We start from the raw sequence: 18,822 nt of genomic DNA on the forward strand, positions 1-18,822 counted from the left end.
TTCAAGTTTATGCCATTACTGTAAACAACAATCACAATGCTAATAATATGGATAAATTTGATGTCCTTATCTCATTCTATCACAATTAAATCTTTGCTTATTTATCTTTCACTGGAATGTGAATGTAAGCCATTGGTTTCTTTGCTCAAGTCACTTGCGCTCCTGAGTTGATCTCCAAGTCTATTTAATCAGATACTGATCATTCTATACGTTTGGTAGGGGTGTCGTAAACGACAAGTAAAGCAAAAAAAGAAGAAAAAGAACGTTTGATTGACTATTTTTAAATCAAAATAAGAAGTACAGACATTCATGTGATGTCATTCTTAAAAGTTTTCTTTTTGAGAGAAAAGTGAGTAATCAGGAACATGAGTCATTTGACTTAATCTGTCAATTGAAAATCTTTTAAATATTTCTCATCCTTGAAAATTCATTTTCGAGAACCTGCACAGTTTCTTTAATTTTTCCTTGCAACAAGGTCATGACAAAAGACAACAATGGATACCTCAGAGCCCTACACTGGGGCAATGAGAGGCACCATGCATGAGCCTCAAGCGAACCTAGGGGCAGATGAAAAGTTCTCACCCATTAGGTTGAAAACCCGAAAGGGCAGCCTAAGCAAAAATTAGGGTTGATATAAAATAAAATAAAACTAAAAAATGATAAAAAAAAAAAAAAAAACAATCAGGGGCGTGTTATTAAGGTTTTGTCCCAAAATCCAAACTACAAAAGGATCTAAGTTAAGATTTGAAATGACACATGGCCATGTTTCAACATCCCAAACACTAGTTTATCCTTTGCTACCCCCTCCGAGCCAAAGCATATTTGTTTTCTAAAAACAACAAAAGAAAAATAGCAACCCTGAGTGGGAACCACCGCTAAACCGGCGGGAAGAGTAATGCAAAGAACACATGCATGAAGTTGGGCAACAATGAAAGGAAAAATAAAGCAAAATCCGCCAAAGGCGAGTGAAGAAAAAAAAGAGACAAAAGATCTCCAGATTTTACAAGGAAAGCACAAAAAGTGCAATAAGGATTAATGTATAAGACAAAAGTAGTAGAGCCCAACTCAAAAGTTGAAATACAAGCAAGACTCTCAAGGTTCTTACTTAATATAACCCTCAAACACTCTTTGATCTTTTCTTTCATAGCCCTCTTACCCCTGACCACGTTACAAGCCCAATAAAGCCCATGTGGATCAAGGAATGAGTAATTTCGCACTTGCACATTTGAGAAGGAAACTCATTCAACCAGGAGCTCCTGGAAAATGCCCAAAGATTATTGTGATAGTAGGGTACATTTGATGTTAGTCACTCATGCAAACTCCTTAGGATTCCTTTTGAATCCAAGGGCGGTCTTTGTTGTATAAATTCTTTCGGGATCAGCCCATGTCATCAAGTTTCAGCGGGATTGGTAGACCATTGGCATCACTCTATGACCTTAAATTAGGAAAGTTTCACTTGGTCACATACCAAAGTGTGACAATTCATTGCCATCCTTCAATAGGACGCACGATCTATCCCAAAGCCTTATGTTTTCTTGTTGTGCAAAGTAATCGAAGTTTTTAAAAAAGGAAAGGGGAAAACCCTAGGATCAATATTTCAGTTGATTGATTAAATGTCAAACGGCTCCATTGTCGTCACCCAAAATTTTCAAGTGACTAAATCAAACAAAACATACACTCTGAGGAAGCCCCCGAAGAGATTTGCAAAAAGATAGGATGAGGTCTCATGAGTTATCACGTCTTTCAGAAAGAGACAGTCAATCTGTGTTTCCCACAAAAAAAAGAAGAGGAAAAATCAAATCAAAATCAAAATCACAAAAATAGGAAAGAATGTCATGAGCATTACACAATTTTCATGATTCAAAACATTTTGCATTTTACTGCATTTCAAGATGAAGGTTGCATGTATCTGTATCCCAAAAATCATGTTAGGTTATAAGTGCATAGATTTCTCTTTATATACCAATTTCCCAAATCTAAATGTCCTATCTTTAGGATGAGAGGTTCTCTCAAAGAGTCAATCTCTTGCTTTCTCATAAGGTTGAGCCCTTTGGTACTAGTTCCCATTGGCTTGTTTCATAGGACTTAACGTCCTTTGCTTTATGATTTCATGAAACTCAAAGTCCTCGCCTTTATCTTTCATAGGACTCAAAGTCCTCGCTTTATCTTTCATAGGACTCAAAGTCCTCTGTCTTTGCTTTCATAGGACTCAAAGCCCTATGTCATTTACATTTCAAAGACTTCAATGTCTTTTGTCAAGACAACAATGTCCTCATTTACATTTCAAAGACTTCAATGTCTTCAGTCATTTACGCTTTCAAAAGATGACAATGTCTTCATTTACATTTCAAAGACTTCAATGTCTTCATTCATTTACGCTTTCAAAAGACGACAATGTCTTCATTTACATTTCAGAAGACTTCAATGTCTTCAGTCATTTATGCTTTCAAAAGACGACAATGTCTTCATTTACATTTCAAAGACTTCAATGTCTTCAGTCATTTATGCTTTCAAAAGACGGAAATGTCTTCATTTACATTTCAAAAGACTTCAATGTCTTCAGTCATTTACGCTTTCAAAAGACAACAATGTCTTCATTTACATTTCAAAAGACTTCAATGTCTTCAGTCATTTACGCTTCCAAAAGATGACAATGTCTTCATTTACATTTCAAAGACTTCAATGTCTTTAGTCATTTATGCTTTCAAAAGACGACAATATCTTCATTTACATTTCAAAAGACTTCAATGTCTTCAGTCATTTACGCTTTCAAAAGACTACAACGTATTCATTTACATTTCAAAGACTTCAACATCTTTTGTCTTTTATAGGACTCAATGTCCTTGTTTGTGCTTCATAGGACTCGACGTCCTCTATTTCTATGCTTTGAAAAAAAAAAGACTTCAGATGTCTTCCACTCTACAAAACTTCAATGTCCTCATGTTTTCTCAGTTTCACTTCCTTGGTTTTTCCTAGTTGCCCGGTCGAATAACAAGATCGCTCGAAAGAAATTAGTGTCCTTATTTTTACTTCCCTTTTATTTCCAATAAAAGATAAGTAAAGAGGGGCAACTGTCATACCCTAATTTCATCTGGGGACTACATTTATTGATCTTTTGATCCTTGTTAGTCGACTTACTATGTTGAACGCCAGTTACAATGCGAAACAGATGATCATTCAATGTTTTGATCAAGAATGTGAAAGATACCGAAAGGATAGGGCAAAAGGGTCATTTCAAGGGGTTTTCTGAACCTTGGCTCGCCCAAGCTAGCCTCTGGCTCGCCTAGGCCCCCAAATAGCTTAGGGGTGAAGTAACCAGCTCCCCTGGGCGAGCAAGGTTACTTCAGGTTGAAGCAATAACTTGCCTGGGCGAGCTCCAACTCGCTTGGGCGAGCTGCCATGACCCTTAATGTCATCTTTTGCTATAAATAGGTGTGAGGGAGGCTGAGTAAAAGGGTTCCAAGGTCCATCATTAAGAGAAATCAGAGAGAAGAAGAAGAAAGAAGAGAAAAACGAGGCCGAGGCGCTACCGAATTACGACCGTAATCGACTTCTACATCGTTCTTCATTCGTCATCCGGTTAGTTTTTGTTTTAAGGATTTGAATGTGATCTATGCACCCTTAGGGGTCCTCTTTCTTGCTTTGTTCATCTTCATCTCCTTCTTCTATCATCAGTAATCTCATTTTCTTCTTGTAAAGTAAGTTTTAACCGATCATTAGTGTCGCAAGTTATCTTTAAAAAGGATTGAAGGTTAATAAGCAAAACCAAAATAAAACCAACTCATAAACTTCTTCATTTCATCAAATATCGCTTGAGATTGTTTCAAGGTCCAATGCCTTAACAATTCTCTCCGCTTTTTATCAAACATCACTTGAGGTCGTTTCAAGGTCCAACGCCTTAACGACTCTCCTCGCTTTTTTCAAAGTTTAAAACATTATTTCAAGGTCCAACACCTTAAAAAACTTTTGTTCATAATTAAAATCAATCTTTCAAAAAATATAAAACCAATGTAACATATAAACTTTCAGACTTAAAGAACTACGTAGGTCTGAGTTCCTCATCGCACCTGAGGATACATAGGAGCAAGGGCAACACGCTTGTCGACCCCAAAAATAAATAAAAAATATAAAAAGGGAAAATAAAAAATTTTGAAGTCATGTTTTGCACACTCGATTAAAGGCTACCGTCCTTTGTGATGGGCGCGTGGGATGCTAATACCTTCCTTAGGCGTAAACAACTCCCAAACCCTTATTTTTAATATTCGCAGACCTTTTTTTGTTTTTTCTAACGTTTTCCTCGAATAAACGTTGGCGGTAACTCCACGCATTTTCTTCATGAGAAGACGCGCTTTTGATCTCACCTCACCCTCCTGCCGAAGGGTAGGTTGTGACAATGTGTAAGGATAGTAAAGCAAGTATATGTTGTAATGGTGCTCGTATGAGCGAAAGAGAGAGAGGGGGTGGCACAGGCTTGTTGTGTGCTGAGTGTGTGAGCCAGTTGTATATGACCATCGTGTAGAAGGGTTCGATGGAACCTATATTTATATTAGTTGAGCGAGGGTGTTGGTCCTTGTTTATAGGTGTTGTTGTAGCCTTGTAGATAATTCCCGGCTTATAGATAATTGCCAGAAGCTTAGAGATAATGTTAGAGATAAACATTTGAATTATAGATAAAGGTAAAAGATAATCGTACCTTGTAGATAACGTGACATTATAGATAATCTAATACCTGCCAATAGATAATATATTCAAATATATTTGAATATCAATTAGGTTAGAGATAACATGTTTGTTAGGGAGCCCGACTGCTAAGGACCAGGCGTCCGCACTCCTGTAGCAGGGATGATGTGGAGGGTTGACACGTGTCTCTGAGTGCCAAGTAGGATGTGTTGGATCAAGTGGCCTCAGAATAATTAAGAAGAGGGGGTTGAATTAATTATTCCTAATTCTTTACTAATTAAGAATTTACTCTTCTAAGGCTTTTACTATGTTGTTAAGTAAATGAAGAACAGAAAAGAAACTTAACCAAAAGTAAAAGTGGGAATTAAAGTGCACAGCGGAAATTAAAAGAGTAGGGAAGAAGGAGACAATCACGCAAGAGTTTTTATACTGGTTTGGCAACAACCCATGCCTACATCCAGTTCCCAAGCGACCTGCGGTCCTTGAGATTTCTTTTCAACCTTGTAAAAATCCTTTTACAAGCAAAGATCCACAAGGGATGTACCCTCCCTTGTTCTCTTTGAACAACCTAGTGGATGTACCCTCCACTAGAACTGATCCACAAGAGATGTACCCTCTCTTGTTCTTAGTCAACAACCCAAGTAGATGTACCCTCTACTTGTACCACAAAGGATGTACCCTCCAATGTGTTAAGACAAAGTTCTCAGGCGGTTAAACCTTTGAAACTTTGTGAATGGGGATACAAAAGAATTCTCAGGCGGTTAGTCCTTTGAAATCTTTTGTATATGGGAAAGTGAAGAATCAAAAGAATTCTCAGACTGTGTCTTATTGAATTCTTTGACAAGGGAGAAGGGAGACACAAAAGAATTCAGGCGGTTAGTCCTTCATTCTTTTGGAAAAGGGAGAAGAGAGACACAAAAAGAATTTAGGCGGTTAGTCCTTGGCGAATTCTTTTTGGCAAAGAGAGAAGGGAATGAAAAAGATGAATAGCACAAGTTTTGTTTTCAAGGTTTGGAAAAACTATAAAACTTTAGAAAGCTTTTGGCAAAGGAAGAAGAAGAAGGAGTTCAAAGAGATTCAGAAATCAATTGGCAAAAGTTTGTTGTCTAAAGAATGAATTGAAAGATGCTTGAAATGCAAATCAAAGTCTTGCTTTTATAGACTCTTCATGTCTGGTCAAGAGAACCATTAGAAGAGTTATAACCTTTAAAAAAAACTTAAAAACCATTTGGAAAAGTTATAACTTTTAGAAAAATTTGAAAACTATTGGAAGAGTTACATCTTTTGATTTTTCTCAGAAACTATTGCTGGCAATTGATTACCAAATCAGTGTAATCGATTACACAAAGCTTTTTTGTGAAAAGATGTGACTCTTCACAATTAAATTTGAATTCCAACGTTCAAACACATTGGTAATCGATTACCAAATCATTGTAATCGATTACATCATTTTGAAATCAATTGGAACGTTGTAAATTCAGTTGAAGGCTTTTTGAAAAACATTTTGCTACTGGTAATCGATTACAATAATCTAGTAATCGATTACCAGAGAACTCTTTGGTAAAAGGTTTTTGAGAAAAATTCATGTGCTGCTCAGTTTTTGAAAAAACTTTTAATACTTATCTTGATTGAGTCTTCTCTTGATTCTTAAATCTTTAGTCTTGAATCTTGATCTTGATTCTTGGAACTTGAATCTTGAAACTTGACTCTTGATTCTTGAAATCAAATTTCCTCTTGAACCTTGAAGTGTTCTTGATTCAATCTTGAACTTATTCTTTGATTTTTGAGATCATCATCTTTGTTATCATGAAGTGTTCTTGACTTTTGAGCTTTTTGTCATCATCTTAGTTATCATCAAAACTCTTTGAATAAATCTTGATTCATCATGAAGCTTGCTTCTACAGGATGCCACATAGATTTTGTGGGTCCTGGACAGTACACATATGAAGTAAAAGTGTCCCAAGTGCACTGTTTGATGTGTAAAGAAGGGAAAACTTCTCTTGTTCTAAAGTTAAGTTAGTTTTCGTACCCAAAGGCATTTGGTGGATAGATTTTGGTGTTATTACTCACATAAGTATGTTTTCGCAAGGTTACTTGTGGAGTCATTTGCCAAGTGATGTTGAAAGAATCACCTATACAGGACAATGAAAATAAAGTTGCATTTGAAGTTATATGAACTTTTAGGTTGCTTTTAAAGAATTGTTATATGAATTTGGTTGGGACATATATTGCACCATCTGTTAGACAAAATTCAATTTCTATTTCTATTTTGGACAAATCCAATTATTCTTGTTCATTTGAAAATAATAAAGTTAATCTCGTGATTCAAATGATGTTGATTATGGGTCTTTAATTGATATTGGTGTTCCTATAATTAAATATTGTGAAGGACTCACATGGTACGAAATATAAATTAAATGAGAATTTTGTCACTTTATGACATAGGCATTTAGGCCACATCCTTATACAGAGAACTTAGAAGCTTGTACTGGAGAAAATTGTTGGACCCTTATATTTGTTAGACTTTTAAGTTTGTATTGAGTATATTAAGGGAAAACAAACAAACAAAAGAAATTTAAGTGCCGAAAGAGCTAAGGATGTCTTAGAAATAATTCATACAGATATTTGTGGTCCTTTCCCTAAGGATTCATGGAATGGACAAATGTATTTTATTGTTTTCATAGACGACTACTCTTTCTTTAATTGATGAGAAGTCTTGATTTCTAGATGTTTTCAAGTCTTTTAAAGTTGAAGTTGAACCTTAATTAGGAAAAAAATTAAGGTTGTCAAATATGATTGTGATGGTGACTACTACGGTAGATATGACGTATAAGAATGGCAAAACTGAACTCTTAAAGATATGGTAAGCAGTATGATTCTTGTTTACCATAGTTACTTTAGGGAAAGACATTAAAGATTGCAGTTTATATCCTCAACAAGCTACCAATTAAAGCAGTCACTAAACCTTCCATGAGCTATGGACTGGGAATAAGCCCATCATTAGGCACATGCACATTTGGGAATGTTTAGTTGAAGCAAGGCCTTATAGGCCACATTAAGGTAAAGTAAACTTAAAGATATAATTACTGATGCAATCCTACCCCCCAAGGGCATTGGATAGAAGACTCCAAGAAGATTGGGCCAAAGATGCAAGAGAAGGCCCTAGGGTTCTCATGAGCCTTAGGGTAGATTTCTGAGCCCATGGGCCAAGGTTGGGTCCAATTATCTTTGTACATATTAGACTAGGATGTCATTATATTTGGTCCTTGTATTTAGGGCTCCATATTGTAGGTAGGGTATCCTAGAAATATAGGATTTTTCAGCCCTTGTATTTTAGGGCACCTAGACTAGTTTTTGTATTAGGGGTAGTTTTGTAATTTCACATGCACTAAGTGGATATTTGATGTGTGTGATTGGAAATAAATTTAATTGAATTGGTAGAAGCCCAATCCAATTAAATTTTAGAGGGGGAGGTGAGCATTTGCTTATTACACCCCATTGCCACATCATATAGTTACACTTTGTGCATGTCCTTCATGCTTTTCATGCCTCATGACACCTAAGCACACTTAGTGGAGAATCTTGGAATTGATCTTGGATTAGTGGGCTGAACCATAACTAAAATTCACTAATCATAATTAGTGAAATTTTGGCTCCAAAGTTTGGCTCCACAAATTCAATTTCAAATTCAAGTGAAATTTGAATTTCCCTCCAATTTTGTGTGACACTTAGGCTATAAATAGAGGTCATGTGTGTGCATTTTTTTTCAACTTTGATCATTTGAATATTAACTTCAGATTTCAGAGCTCCTTTTGAGCACAAAATTTCGTGCTCTTCTCTCCCTCTCCCTTCATTCATCTCCTTCTTCCTCCAAGCTCTTATCCATGGCCTCCTATGGTGGTGAGCTTCTTCTAGACTCATCTTCTCCTTGAAGTGGCGTCTCCTCTCTCTCTTCCTTCTCCATTCCGCTGCCATTTATCTTCCAAGAAGCAAAGGGATCCATTGATGAAGAAGATCCTAGGCCTACAAGCTCCAATGGAGCTTGCATCAATTACTACTTTGTTGGTTAGATTGAGCGCTCTCGTGAGTGTAAGTTTTACAATCTCACTATAAGATCATTCTTTGAGATGAAAAAGCAAAATTCCTTGAGGAAGTTGAGTTTGGAGGGGGAGGAAACATAAAGAGTGTTGTCCTTAAAGAATAATCTTTTATTGACAATGGATAAGTCTTTGTACTTACCATTGTTCAAGAAACATATCTAGTAATTAATAATGATGTTATTCTTGACATCATTTAAGGACAAGACAACACTGAGATTCCTCCTCAAGCACTACCTATAGTTCAAACTCAACCGTCTCAAGAAGTGTCATTTAAAAGATCCACTAGAAAAAAGAGAAATGCAACTTCAAATTATTATGGTGCATCTCTTTAAGAACATGAATATGACATTAGGTTGACCGAGTAAGATATAATAAACTTTAGTCAAGTCATACAATGTTCTAACCCTTAAAAGGTGGATGATTGCTATTAATTATGTGATAAATCAATGGTTGACAATGACTTTTGGAATATCGTCAAATTACCTGAAGGTGTGAACCCCATAAGTTGTAAACAAATATCTATAACTTGGGGATTCAAAGGGTAATGTTGAAATATATAAAGCTCATCTTGTTGCCAAAGACTTTACTTAAAAGGAAAGCAATGATTATAAAGAGACTTTTCTCTGGTTTCATAGAAAGACTCTCTTAAGACTATAATGACATTGATGACTCACTTTGATTTAAAGTTGCATTAGATGGATGTAAAGACTATGTTTCTAAATGACAACATTGATGAAACAATATGGTCCAACTAGAAAACTTTGTTAAGGTGATTCAAAATTTATGGTGTACAAACTAAAAGAATCCATCTATGACTTTAAATAGGCTTCTCATCAATGGTATTACAAATTTCATCTAGTTATTACCTTTTATGGTTTTGAGACAATTTTGGTTGATGATTGCATTTACCAAAATTTCAGTGGAAGTAAAATTGTCCTTTTGGTATTATACATGTTGATGACCACTTTCTAATCATAATATAATGTTGGATTTATTCAACATGAAAGATATTAAACCAGAAGATGCACATGTTGCTAAATGAGACAAGCTAGTTTCAAATAGTGTCCCATTAGTAATCTTAAAAAAATGCAAATGATTCCTTATGCTTTAGCTATGGGGAGTCTTATGTATGCTTAAGTTTGTTTTTGCCCTAATATAACTTTTTAGTGGGAGTCCTGGGAAGATATATGAGTAATCATGGTATGCGACACTAGAAAGTAGTAAAGTGTGTAATACACTATTTAAAGAGAACAAGAAACTACATGCTTACATATCAAAAGTTTAGAAGTTTAGAGATCATAAGGTATTCTGACTCCAATTTTGTGGGACGCCTAACTAGAAGAGACTCTACAATAGGATACACCTTTAACCATGATGATAAAGTTAATATATTGTTTTGAAGCATCGAACCATATGATATGACTGCTAAATTTTGTCATTGGCTTGCCTATTGTTACAAATATTAAGAGGACATTAAATATTTATTGTGACAATAACTCAGTACTATTATATTCCAACAACAACAAGAGTTCAACCAGGTCAGAGGTTATTGACATAAAGTATATGATTGTTAAAGAAAGAATTAAAAAAAATAAAGATATTTGTAGAACATATAGAAAAAGACAATATGCTAACTGACCCACTAATTAATGGTTGACACTTAAAATGTGAGCATATTTGTTGCTCGTATGGTGTTGTTTCGATTATTGTCTTGGTTTAGTGGGAGTCTTTATGTTCTATGTTTGGATTTAGATTTCATGTATTTCATTTTTGCATAAATAAATATTAGAGTTTATAAGTTTATTATGAAACTTGTTTGTTCAAGTGCAATATTTAAATTGTACTTAAGGACTTAAGATTGATCTCGCTAAAGACTTAAGTTGGAGCAATTGGAAATAGACATGATTGAGATCACATTGCATGTAATTTTCATGTTATTTATCCATATTGACCTAGGTCATTAAGTGTATTAATGTGGTGGTCATTGAGATCTAGTCACATTTGTTGTAGTGACGAAAGTTGTAGTGATTTCATTATTGATACATGAGATGAACCAGATTGTTAAGTGAAAGTCTAAAGGTAAATAGCATACAAATGCGCGTCTAAGAATTTTTTATATAATTGTTACAATATGTAGCCCAAGTGGGAGATTGTTGGAATTTTTTATTCCAATAATTAATGTGTGTTAATATTATAAGACAATTATATTAGTTATTTATTATTAGGGTTTTATTTTATATGGTCAAATTAAGTGAGTCCATTAGACAACTAAATAAGATGATATGGACTTAAATGAGTAGATGTTAGTGTTGACCCATTAAAAGATAATGGGAACCCTATTAGGTTAACATGCTATAAGAAGGCTAAGGTCCCTAATACCAAGTCGTCACCCATAGTTTTTATTTTTTCCATCTGAAGAGTTATGAAGGTTTTATTAAAGAATAAAGAGGTTCCGATTAAGGAAGAATCATAATGTTATTATTTGTGATCGTGATGGATAACCACTAAGATTTTACGACAAATGTTAAAGAACACTTAAATCAAGACCCAACTATGAATCCAGGTATTTTATCTAATCCTTAATAATCAAATATATTGTATATCTTAGGGTTTTTGGTAAATTATCCTAGATCATAAACCTGTAAATTTTTAGCTTCCCCATAAAGAATAAAGATTAAAGAATTCCAACATATACTACTAATATTATGTTTGAAGAAAAAAAAAAGAGAGAAAAACACATCACATATAATGATATTTTAGTTTTTTCAGTTGAAGAAAAAAAAGTTGACCTTAACATTTTCTCCCCTCATTTTCACTCCATTCAAACAAATGGAGGATAAATTAGCATTTGATAAAGGTTTTTTTAAAAAAAGAAATTATATATATACTTGATGTATTTTTAAAATATAGAAGAGGCATTAAGTTTAGCAAAGACAGAGAGACATTGAGATGAAAAATAATACAGTGTCCGCCTTGAGAGTTCACATTTGATTGGTCACTGTGTTGTTCATTCTCCTTCACTTTCTTAAAACTATTCACAAATTATCTGTCACCCAGAACAAGTCTATCGATAAGGCTATATTATATAGCTTCATCAACACCGTCATTATCAGTTCAATCATTATGATCATAATCAACAATTGGTTTATTAGTTTCTTGTCCTTGCCTTTTTAATAATCACTATATGAATAGTGAACAGATGCATATAAATATATTTTGTTCCTCACTCAATTATAGGAGTGCAAAGGAATTTAAAAACTAAAAAAACTTTATGATCGAAGCTTGTTTAACTAGTACATGAATAGTTTACGGGGGATCAAACTTGGGATTGCATAGCCACCACCCCATTATCCTCCTCAGGATTTTTGTTCTGTTCCTGTGCACTGATGATTGTAGGGCCCCAGCAAAATAGACCCAATTATTTGTTTCACATGCATGGAGATTAAAAACGCACCATCACTATCGCCTGCAAATTAAAGAAATAATAAGCTTGGAAATATTTAATGACCGAGAGGACTTGTTGTATTTGTGTGCACATGGACAATCAACGAGGTTGCGAGTGTATATTGTCCTAATGTATGAATAAGCAAATCCTAATATTTCAAAGATATTCCATTTTCCGCTTAATAATAGAGACATATCTAATTAATATGACGTATGAATCTTTTCTTCCTATTGGCAAGATAACTTGTAAAATTTTAGCCTTTTGACATGTAATTGGAGGAATTGTGTGCTAAAAGGGAAAAAGAAATCACTGTCACGGATGCTTCGAAACTATTTGACTTAAGCCTCTTTGTTGATGCCAATTGCAAAATAAAAAAAGAGTAACCAATATTTTTTTTTACTTGGAACTAGTTTTCATCTTGCAGCTAGTCAAAGGGGTAAATATACTATAAACCCTATGCTTGTTTTTTTTTACTTTCTACATACTTATTTCTCTAGCTAGTCACTGGGTTTCCTACTAGTTGCTATCCTCAACTTTAATATTGTTTTCTATTTTATAATACTTGTTCTAATTTAACTAGTATTTCGAAATACGCCCAACTGTGATAAATATTTGATGATAGTGGAATAATTTTACTGTCTATCATATTTTTATTTTATTCGACTCACGTAAAATTGTCTCAAAAAATATATGTTGTCTGTAAAAAAAATCTTTATTATTGTTATTATTTTATCTAGTGAAAATTTTATGACTTCAAAGGTTTTGGTGTAGCAACTCAATTGTTAATGGATGTTGGAAGAGTATTGATCGAAACTGTTTCACTCCTTTGAAAGGAAACAAAAGAAAAAAATAAATAAATTTGTTTCTATGGGGGTGGGGGGTGCTTCTTGAGAACAAGTTCTAGGTGAATGATGCTTGCTTTCTTTTCTTTCGTTTTCAAGTTGTTTCTCTCGGTGATTTCTGTCATGTCTGTGTGAAGTGAACACCCCATCCCCTCTTTTATTTTATTTTTTCATCTTGCTATATACTTTCACTTTCAGAAACAGTAACATGTAGATGCCCACTGAGGGACCCATTATCTGGTGCGAAGCTTTTAGAGGAAAAGGCCCACAACATTCACACAGAATCCTTCTGTTTTAAAATTGGTACAATTCGTGTCACTTCCCAATACACTAACAATAAACAAAATATCCTCTAATCTATCACTGAATTATGAATCCATTTCCTTTTGCTTTCTTTTTATTTCATTCTTCACTGTGTCCGTACGAAGATGTTAACCGAAGAAAGCTGTTAAATATGTTCTTTTTGTGGCCTTTAACTAGTCGGTGGTGTGGTGTGGCAGAAGTTGCTGTGTTGTTTTTTTGCCTCTTTGTGGCTATTAGTGCCTACAACTGTTCAAATTGGTAATCAAATCTATATATCCATGTCTCTGTGTGTGTGGTGTGTAGTGTGTACAACTGGATGAGCCTTTTGAAAGAGGTAAATCAAAGGAAGACAAGTATTGCATACTTTCTTGTCTTGAGTCATTGAGAGGGGAAGGGGAAGTGTGTGTGCTGAGGTCTTTCAAAAAGTGAAAACAATCTCTATCTGTAGGAGACAGTGACAGACACCCATTTAAGAAATAGGGTCCCTGGTGCTTTGATAGTGAGAGAGAAAAAAATAAAAGAAAAAGGATGAGAAGTTCAATGGATTCTCAATTTGAAAAGGATCAAGTGAAAAGCTGACTTTGTAAAAAGTGAGAAGAGAACAAATCCCGGACATCTTAAAGATAATAGGATTTGAAACTATTCAGTCACACGCACGCTCCATGAACTAATAGGTACAAAATAACAACATTGAAACTTGAATTAAGGTAAAAAAAATGTATAACAATTAATGCTGTCAACTGTGTACACACGAATTAAAAAAAAAAAAAAAAAACTCACAACTCACAAGCTACACATCCATAATTAACAACTGAAGAATATTTTGTAAGAGGAGAAGAGAAGCCTTGGATTGGAACAAGCCTTATTCAGCAGTAGCGCCTCTACATAAATGTTTGATTAACAAAATGGTGGGTGGAATAAGAAGCTGGAATTAATCACAAATATTACACTGTAACACAATTTACAATATAGAAAGAAAGAAAGTAATTTTTTTTTTATAGCACACACCTGTGGTCAGAACTGACTAGAGAAAATTCTGACCTGGATCATCATCATATTGGAAAATTAAGTCGGCAGCAACATCTTTGTCTCTTTCGTTGAATTGAAGTTTCCACATATATTAATTACGTACACACACGTTACAGGGTTTGTCCGAAAGTCACTGAAAATCTCTGCAGATCCTTGCTATATATATCGGAAAGTTGAAAAGCTGGTGGTGGCTGATGATGGTGCCAATTACTAGTACATGACTCGTCTATTATGAAACCTGTTTCTGGTTTAATAACCTCAGTGTAGATAGATTGAGAGGTTTGAATTTGATGATTCTGCGTTGTGTTGTTTCCCAGAATAAACGGGGTGTTAAGATACTCAGACCATTTTAGATCTTCTTGTTCTGCTTGTAGAGGCACTACTTGAGCCTCTTTGTTAATGTTAACAATCTTCATAGACTCTGCCACCCCCCACGTGCTGTCAAGGTAGTTTGTGCTACTTTGTAACTGCATATTCCCATTGTTTTTGTTTGTGTTGTTACTTGTTTCCCAGTTTTGAACCCCATCAGATGAAATGGAAGAAGGGTTGTTGTTATTAGATTGGAGCTTCACATGTTGTGTTGGGAAAATTGAAGGGAGCATGGAGGAGGAGGTTATGATGGAGTTGTTATTATTAATGTCTGAAGAAGTGGAGGGTAGAATGAAACAAAGAGAGGTGTTGGGGTTTGAAGAGAGGGCCATGCTTGTTGTTGTTCCATAGTTCAAGTGCTGGAAGGAGAAGTATGATCCTACCAAATCAGAAGTGTTGTTGTTGTTTTCGTGGCAGGTGGTGGTGGTGGTGCCAAACCTATCTAGGAACAGTTCCTGGGTGGAACTAGTAGTGGAAACTTCAAGAGGGTATCTCTCTGATGAAGAATTAGGCATGGTTTTTGGTGGCTGATGATGATCAACCAAATTACTCACTACTTCATTGGATCCCACAGAGGCTTTCTGAGTGCTTTTGTCGGTTGAGGGTGGCATCATATTCATGTCCTTGTCGTTCTCAACCTCAGAGAGTGGCTTGTGTGTGGTTGGGTCAATGCCTCTTTGCCTCAGCTTCTTCTTCAGGCACGAGTTCCATAGGTTCTTAATCTCATTGTCTGTTCTTCCTGGTAACTGTGCTGCAATCTGAGACCACCTGATAAAGCACCCACCAAGCTAAAAATTAATAAAAACCATACATCAAGAACAAAAGTCAAAGTAATAACTGTACGCTGAAAAAAAAAAAAAAAAAAATGGCCTTGTATGAGATATATAAATATATAACTATATAACTAAAACTACCTGTTTCCAAGAACTGCATGAAGTTCAACAATCATGTTCTCTTCTTGCTGTGAGAATGCTCCTCTCTTCAAATCAGGCCTTAGATAATTTATCCACCTCAACCTGCAGCTCTTCCCACATCTCTGCAAACCTGGCATGTGTTTACAATTAAGGTTAGAAATTAAAGACTCTCTTGTGTTTTGAATTGTACTTCATTGTGCACACTACAACATCAATGAAGTGTTGAAACAAACATTATTATATATAGTACTATGTATGTATATACCAGCTAGTTTGGGAACCGAGCTCCAACATCCATGACCATGTTTGGTGATGTGATTGAGAAGCTTCTCGTCTTCCTCTGGAGACCAAAGGCCTTTCCGTAACTTCTGTTTGTAGCAACAAGAGTGTCTTCCCATGTGTACGATGTCACTCACCAAGTCTTTCAATCCACCACCAATGATGCTTTGAAAACTCTTGTGTCCTCCAAATTAAACCTACGTGGAAGAAGAATACCAGGAAACTAAAGGGGGTGTTTTGGTGGGGTGAGGGGAAGAGTTATGAAGCTAGCCTTTAGTTAATTAAACAGGATTATTATTATGGTTAGACAAGCAAAGTTGAGAAAATAAAATGGCAGCATGATAGGGAATCAAATAAATAGGAGAGGAGCCTTTAGAGAGGAGAAAGTTGTACCAAGAGCTGATTGGACAGTACCATTCTTATTTTTTAATTTAAAAAATTATATCTGACTTTCCTGAACTGGGCTCCTCTCCCTTCTTCACGGGACAATCCACATAATCACCTTGGTCCCACCATCTGGGTCATCATGTTTGGACGGTCCCTGATGCTCCCACGGTTTCTATCCAAGAGAGTAATGCACAAGTTTATTTATATTTAATTAGTTTGATTTGTTTGTTCGTAGATACAGATACAGTTACATACATTATGTCTATCATCAAGCGTGTGTGGGTAACTGCCCGTGAGATTATTTTAGTTTAATAAGAGATTTTAGATTGGATAAGAAGAGATTTCAAAATTTTAACAGATAAGAGTTCTCATCCTCATGTGGCTGCATATACCAATTTTTGGTAATTGCCATATGCTACAAAGCTAGTTAAGAGGGTTCTTACTTTTCACCGACCTAGGTGGTTATGGACCATGCTGCTTAGAGCTGGGAGTTCTAAATTCTAGTCTCGTGTGTTTGAAACTTCTCAAGTGTGACGAAACGTCCCCATTCTCACATGATATAATATAATAGCAAGAAGAGAGAGAGTTATGGATGAAAGAACTATGTATGGAAATTGAAGGAGTGGTTTTGCTAGGCTAAACCTACTCCAAGAATAGAAACATGAAGCATAAATTAAACCACATGGTTTGAGAAGGGCAAAATTTTCATAGACAAGTAAAGTCTGAGAGTAGCAAGGTGTGCAAAACAAAGTATGCTGCATTAAATTGATGATAACAGAACCTTCTCTAGGTTCTTTTGTTCCGCTTTGGTAATTACACTAAAAAATTTGAACACTCTATGGCCCTTTCCTTTTCTTGACTAACTTTTTTTCCTGCCAGCCAGGTACCCTATGTAGAAAACTGCCCTTCTCTTCTTTTTGGCTTTTCGGGATGGATTTTAAAAACCATGATGGTTTGGAAAAGTTTCATCATTTGGGAACGAATGCTAATTTGCTTTTGACATCTGTCCAGGTTAAGGTCATATTTCCCCCCTTAGAAACTGCTGGAAGTTCAACTAACTATCCGAATGATTCATCTTTTTTGCAATTTGAAAATTACGTATCTTGTCAATTAAATGTGGTTTTCTTCAATGTCAATTTTCTGACTTCATACGACTTCTATGTGCGTGTGGTAAGATACTAAAACCGTTGTTTTTTTTAGGTAGGATACTAAAACCAAAGTTAATAATGGAAATAAACAACTGTACTTCTATATACAAATGCGATAGTATCACAATAATGCAATTGTCCCTTTTGATTGCAGTCTGCATCTCTGCCTCTCTGATATATAAGAAAGCAGACAATGTTGGATGATCACATATTACAAATCGCAGCCACCCTCTAATGGATAAAACTTTTATTACTGCATGCAATTAATATGACTTCTTGTATTTTTTTCGATAGGTTTGATTATAACCACTGAACGCGTGGAATTGGGTATTAATTGGGGTGAAGATGTTTTAGTTTAGAGATCTGAATTTGAGTTCAGAATAATTACCATAAATACATATTTTGAATGAGTTTTATTGTTTATAGTGATCTTATCAAGTTTAAATAAAATTAATTGTTTCCCGTACAAAATATTATGGTTTAGAAAAAAAAGTTTTGATTATAAGATATTATATAAATTACCAAAATTTCTATCATTAATTTGACAAAGTACTAATAACGGGTCAGAAGTGATAAGGATTTATATCTCTTAATCAAGTGATATAAGGTTTGATTCCTGCACGTTGATATTTGAATATAGAATAAATCATGTTGGACCAGAGAAGAATACTCATCTTGTGTGTCATCATTCCGACCAAGATTAATCACCACTTCCAACAAAACTACTTCATACTAATATTATCATTAGAAAAAAAATTAACTTAATGAATTTTTATGAACAGGAATATAGCTACATTAAGCTCTAAGGGATCATGCCCCCTAAACTTTTAATTCTCTTTATTTTATATTATATTATAAAATTTATATGTTTACCAAAATTTGTGAGAATGAAAGATTTTATCAAAATTTACTTAATTTATAAATTTTTTGATAAATTTTTCATTATATATAGATTATTTTGTCATAGACAAAAATTTACTATATAATAATATTATAAAGAAACACATATCAAGAGGAAAACTTAACCATACACTACAATATAAAACTACTTTTGATTTCAAATAGTAATTTTATTATTCAATTAAATCTTTTGATTTATGAGGTAGTAACTTATTATTTTTTTTCATATAATGTATGTAATGTAACTTGCAATATTTTTTTGTTGTGCTGATATTAATCTAATCAGGATTAAATTAAGTAAACTTGTTTCAATCCTTGAAACTTGTGTATAAGTAATATCTATAAAACATACAAGTTGATTTATAAAAATTTAGGAGGGAGAGATCTTGTCCCAATTTAAGGCAAGAAAAACCTTCGATCTTAAAA

At 34.6% G+C, this 18,822-nt stretch overlaps 1 protein-coding gene across 1 annotated transcript; it reads right to left on the reverse strand.

Annotated features, from left to right (window-relative positions):
- Positions 1-14,220: 14,220 nt before the first annotated feature.
- Positions 14,221-16,523, reverse strand: LOC100790184 (transcription factor MYB61). Its single transcript, XM_003535260.5, has 3 exons — positions 15,948-16,523; positions 15,683-15,812; positions 14,221-15,536 (listed from the first exon to the last, which is right to left on the reverse strand). Exons 1-3 carry the CDS (start codon positions 16,078-16,080, stop codon positions 14,510-14,512), a joined length of 1,290 nt encoding a protein of 429 aa, XP_003535308.1. The 5' UTR covers positions 16,081-16,523; the 3' UTR covers positions 14,221-14,509.
- Positions 16,524-18,822: the final 2,299 nt, after the last annotated feature.

Source organism: Glycine max, chromosome 10, assembly GCF_000004515.6.
Source record: "Glycine max cultivar Williams 82 chromosome 10, Glycine_max_v4.0, whole genome shotgun sequence".
Lineage (NCBI taxonomy): Eukaryota > Viridiplantae > Streptophyta > Magnoliopsida > Fabales > Fabaceae > Glycine > Glycine max.

What these genes read in the sequence shown, in the direction of transcription:
- LOC100790184 (XM_003535260.5), bottom strand. Translation starts at nt 16,080, where the DNA reads ATGGGAAGACACTCTTGTTGCTACAAACAGAAGTTACGGAAAGGCCTT. An exon ending in CTCGGTTCCCAAACTAGCTG is followed by an intron (nt 15,813 to 15,947) that starts GTATATACATAC and finishes AACACATGCCAG; the next exon opens with GTTTGCAGAGATGTGGGAAG. An exon ending in CATGCAGTTCTTGGAAACAG is followed by an intron (nt 15,537 to 15,682) that starts GTAGTTTTAGTT and finishes GTGCTTTATCAG; the next exon opens with GTGGTCTCAGATTGCAGCAC.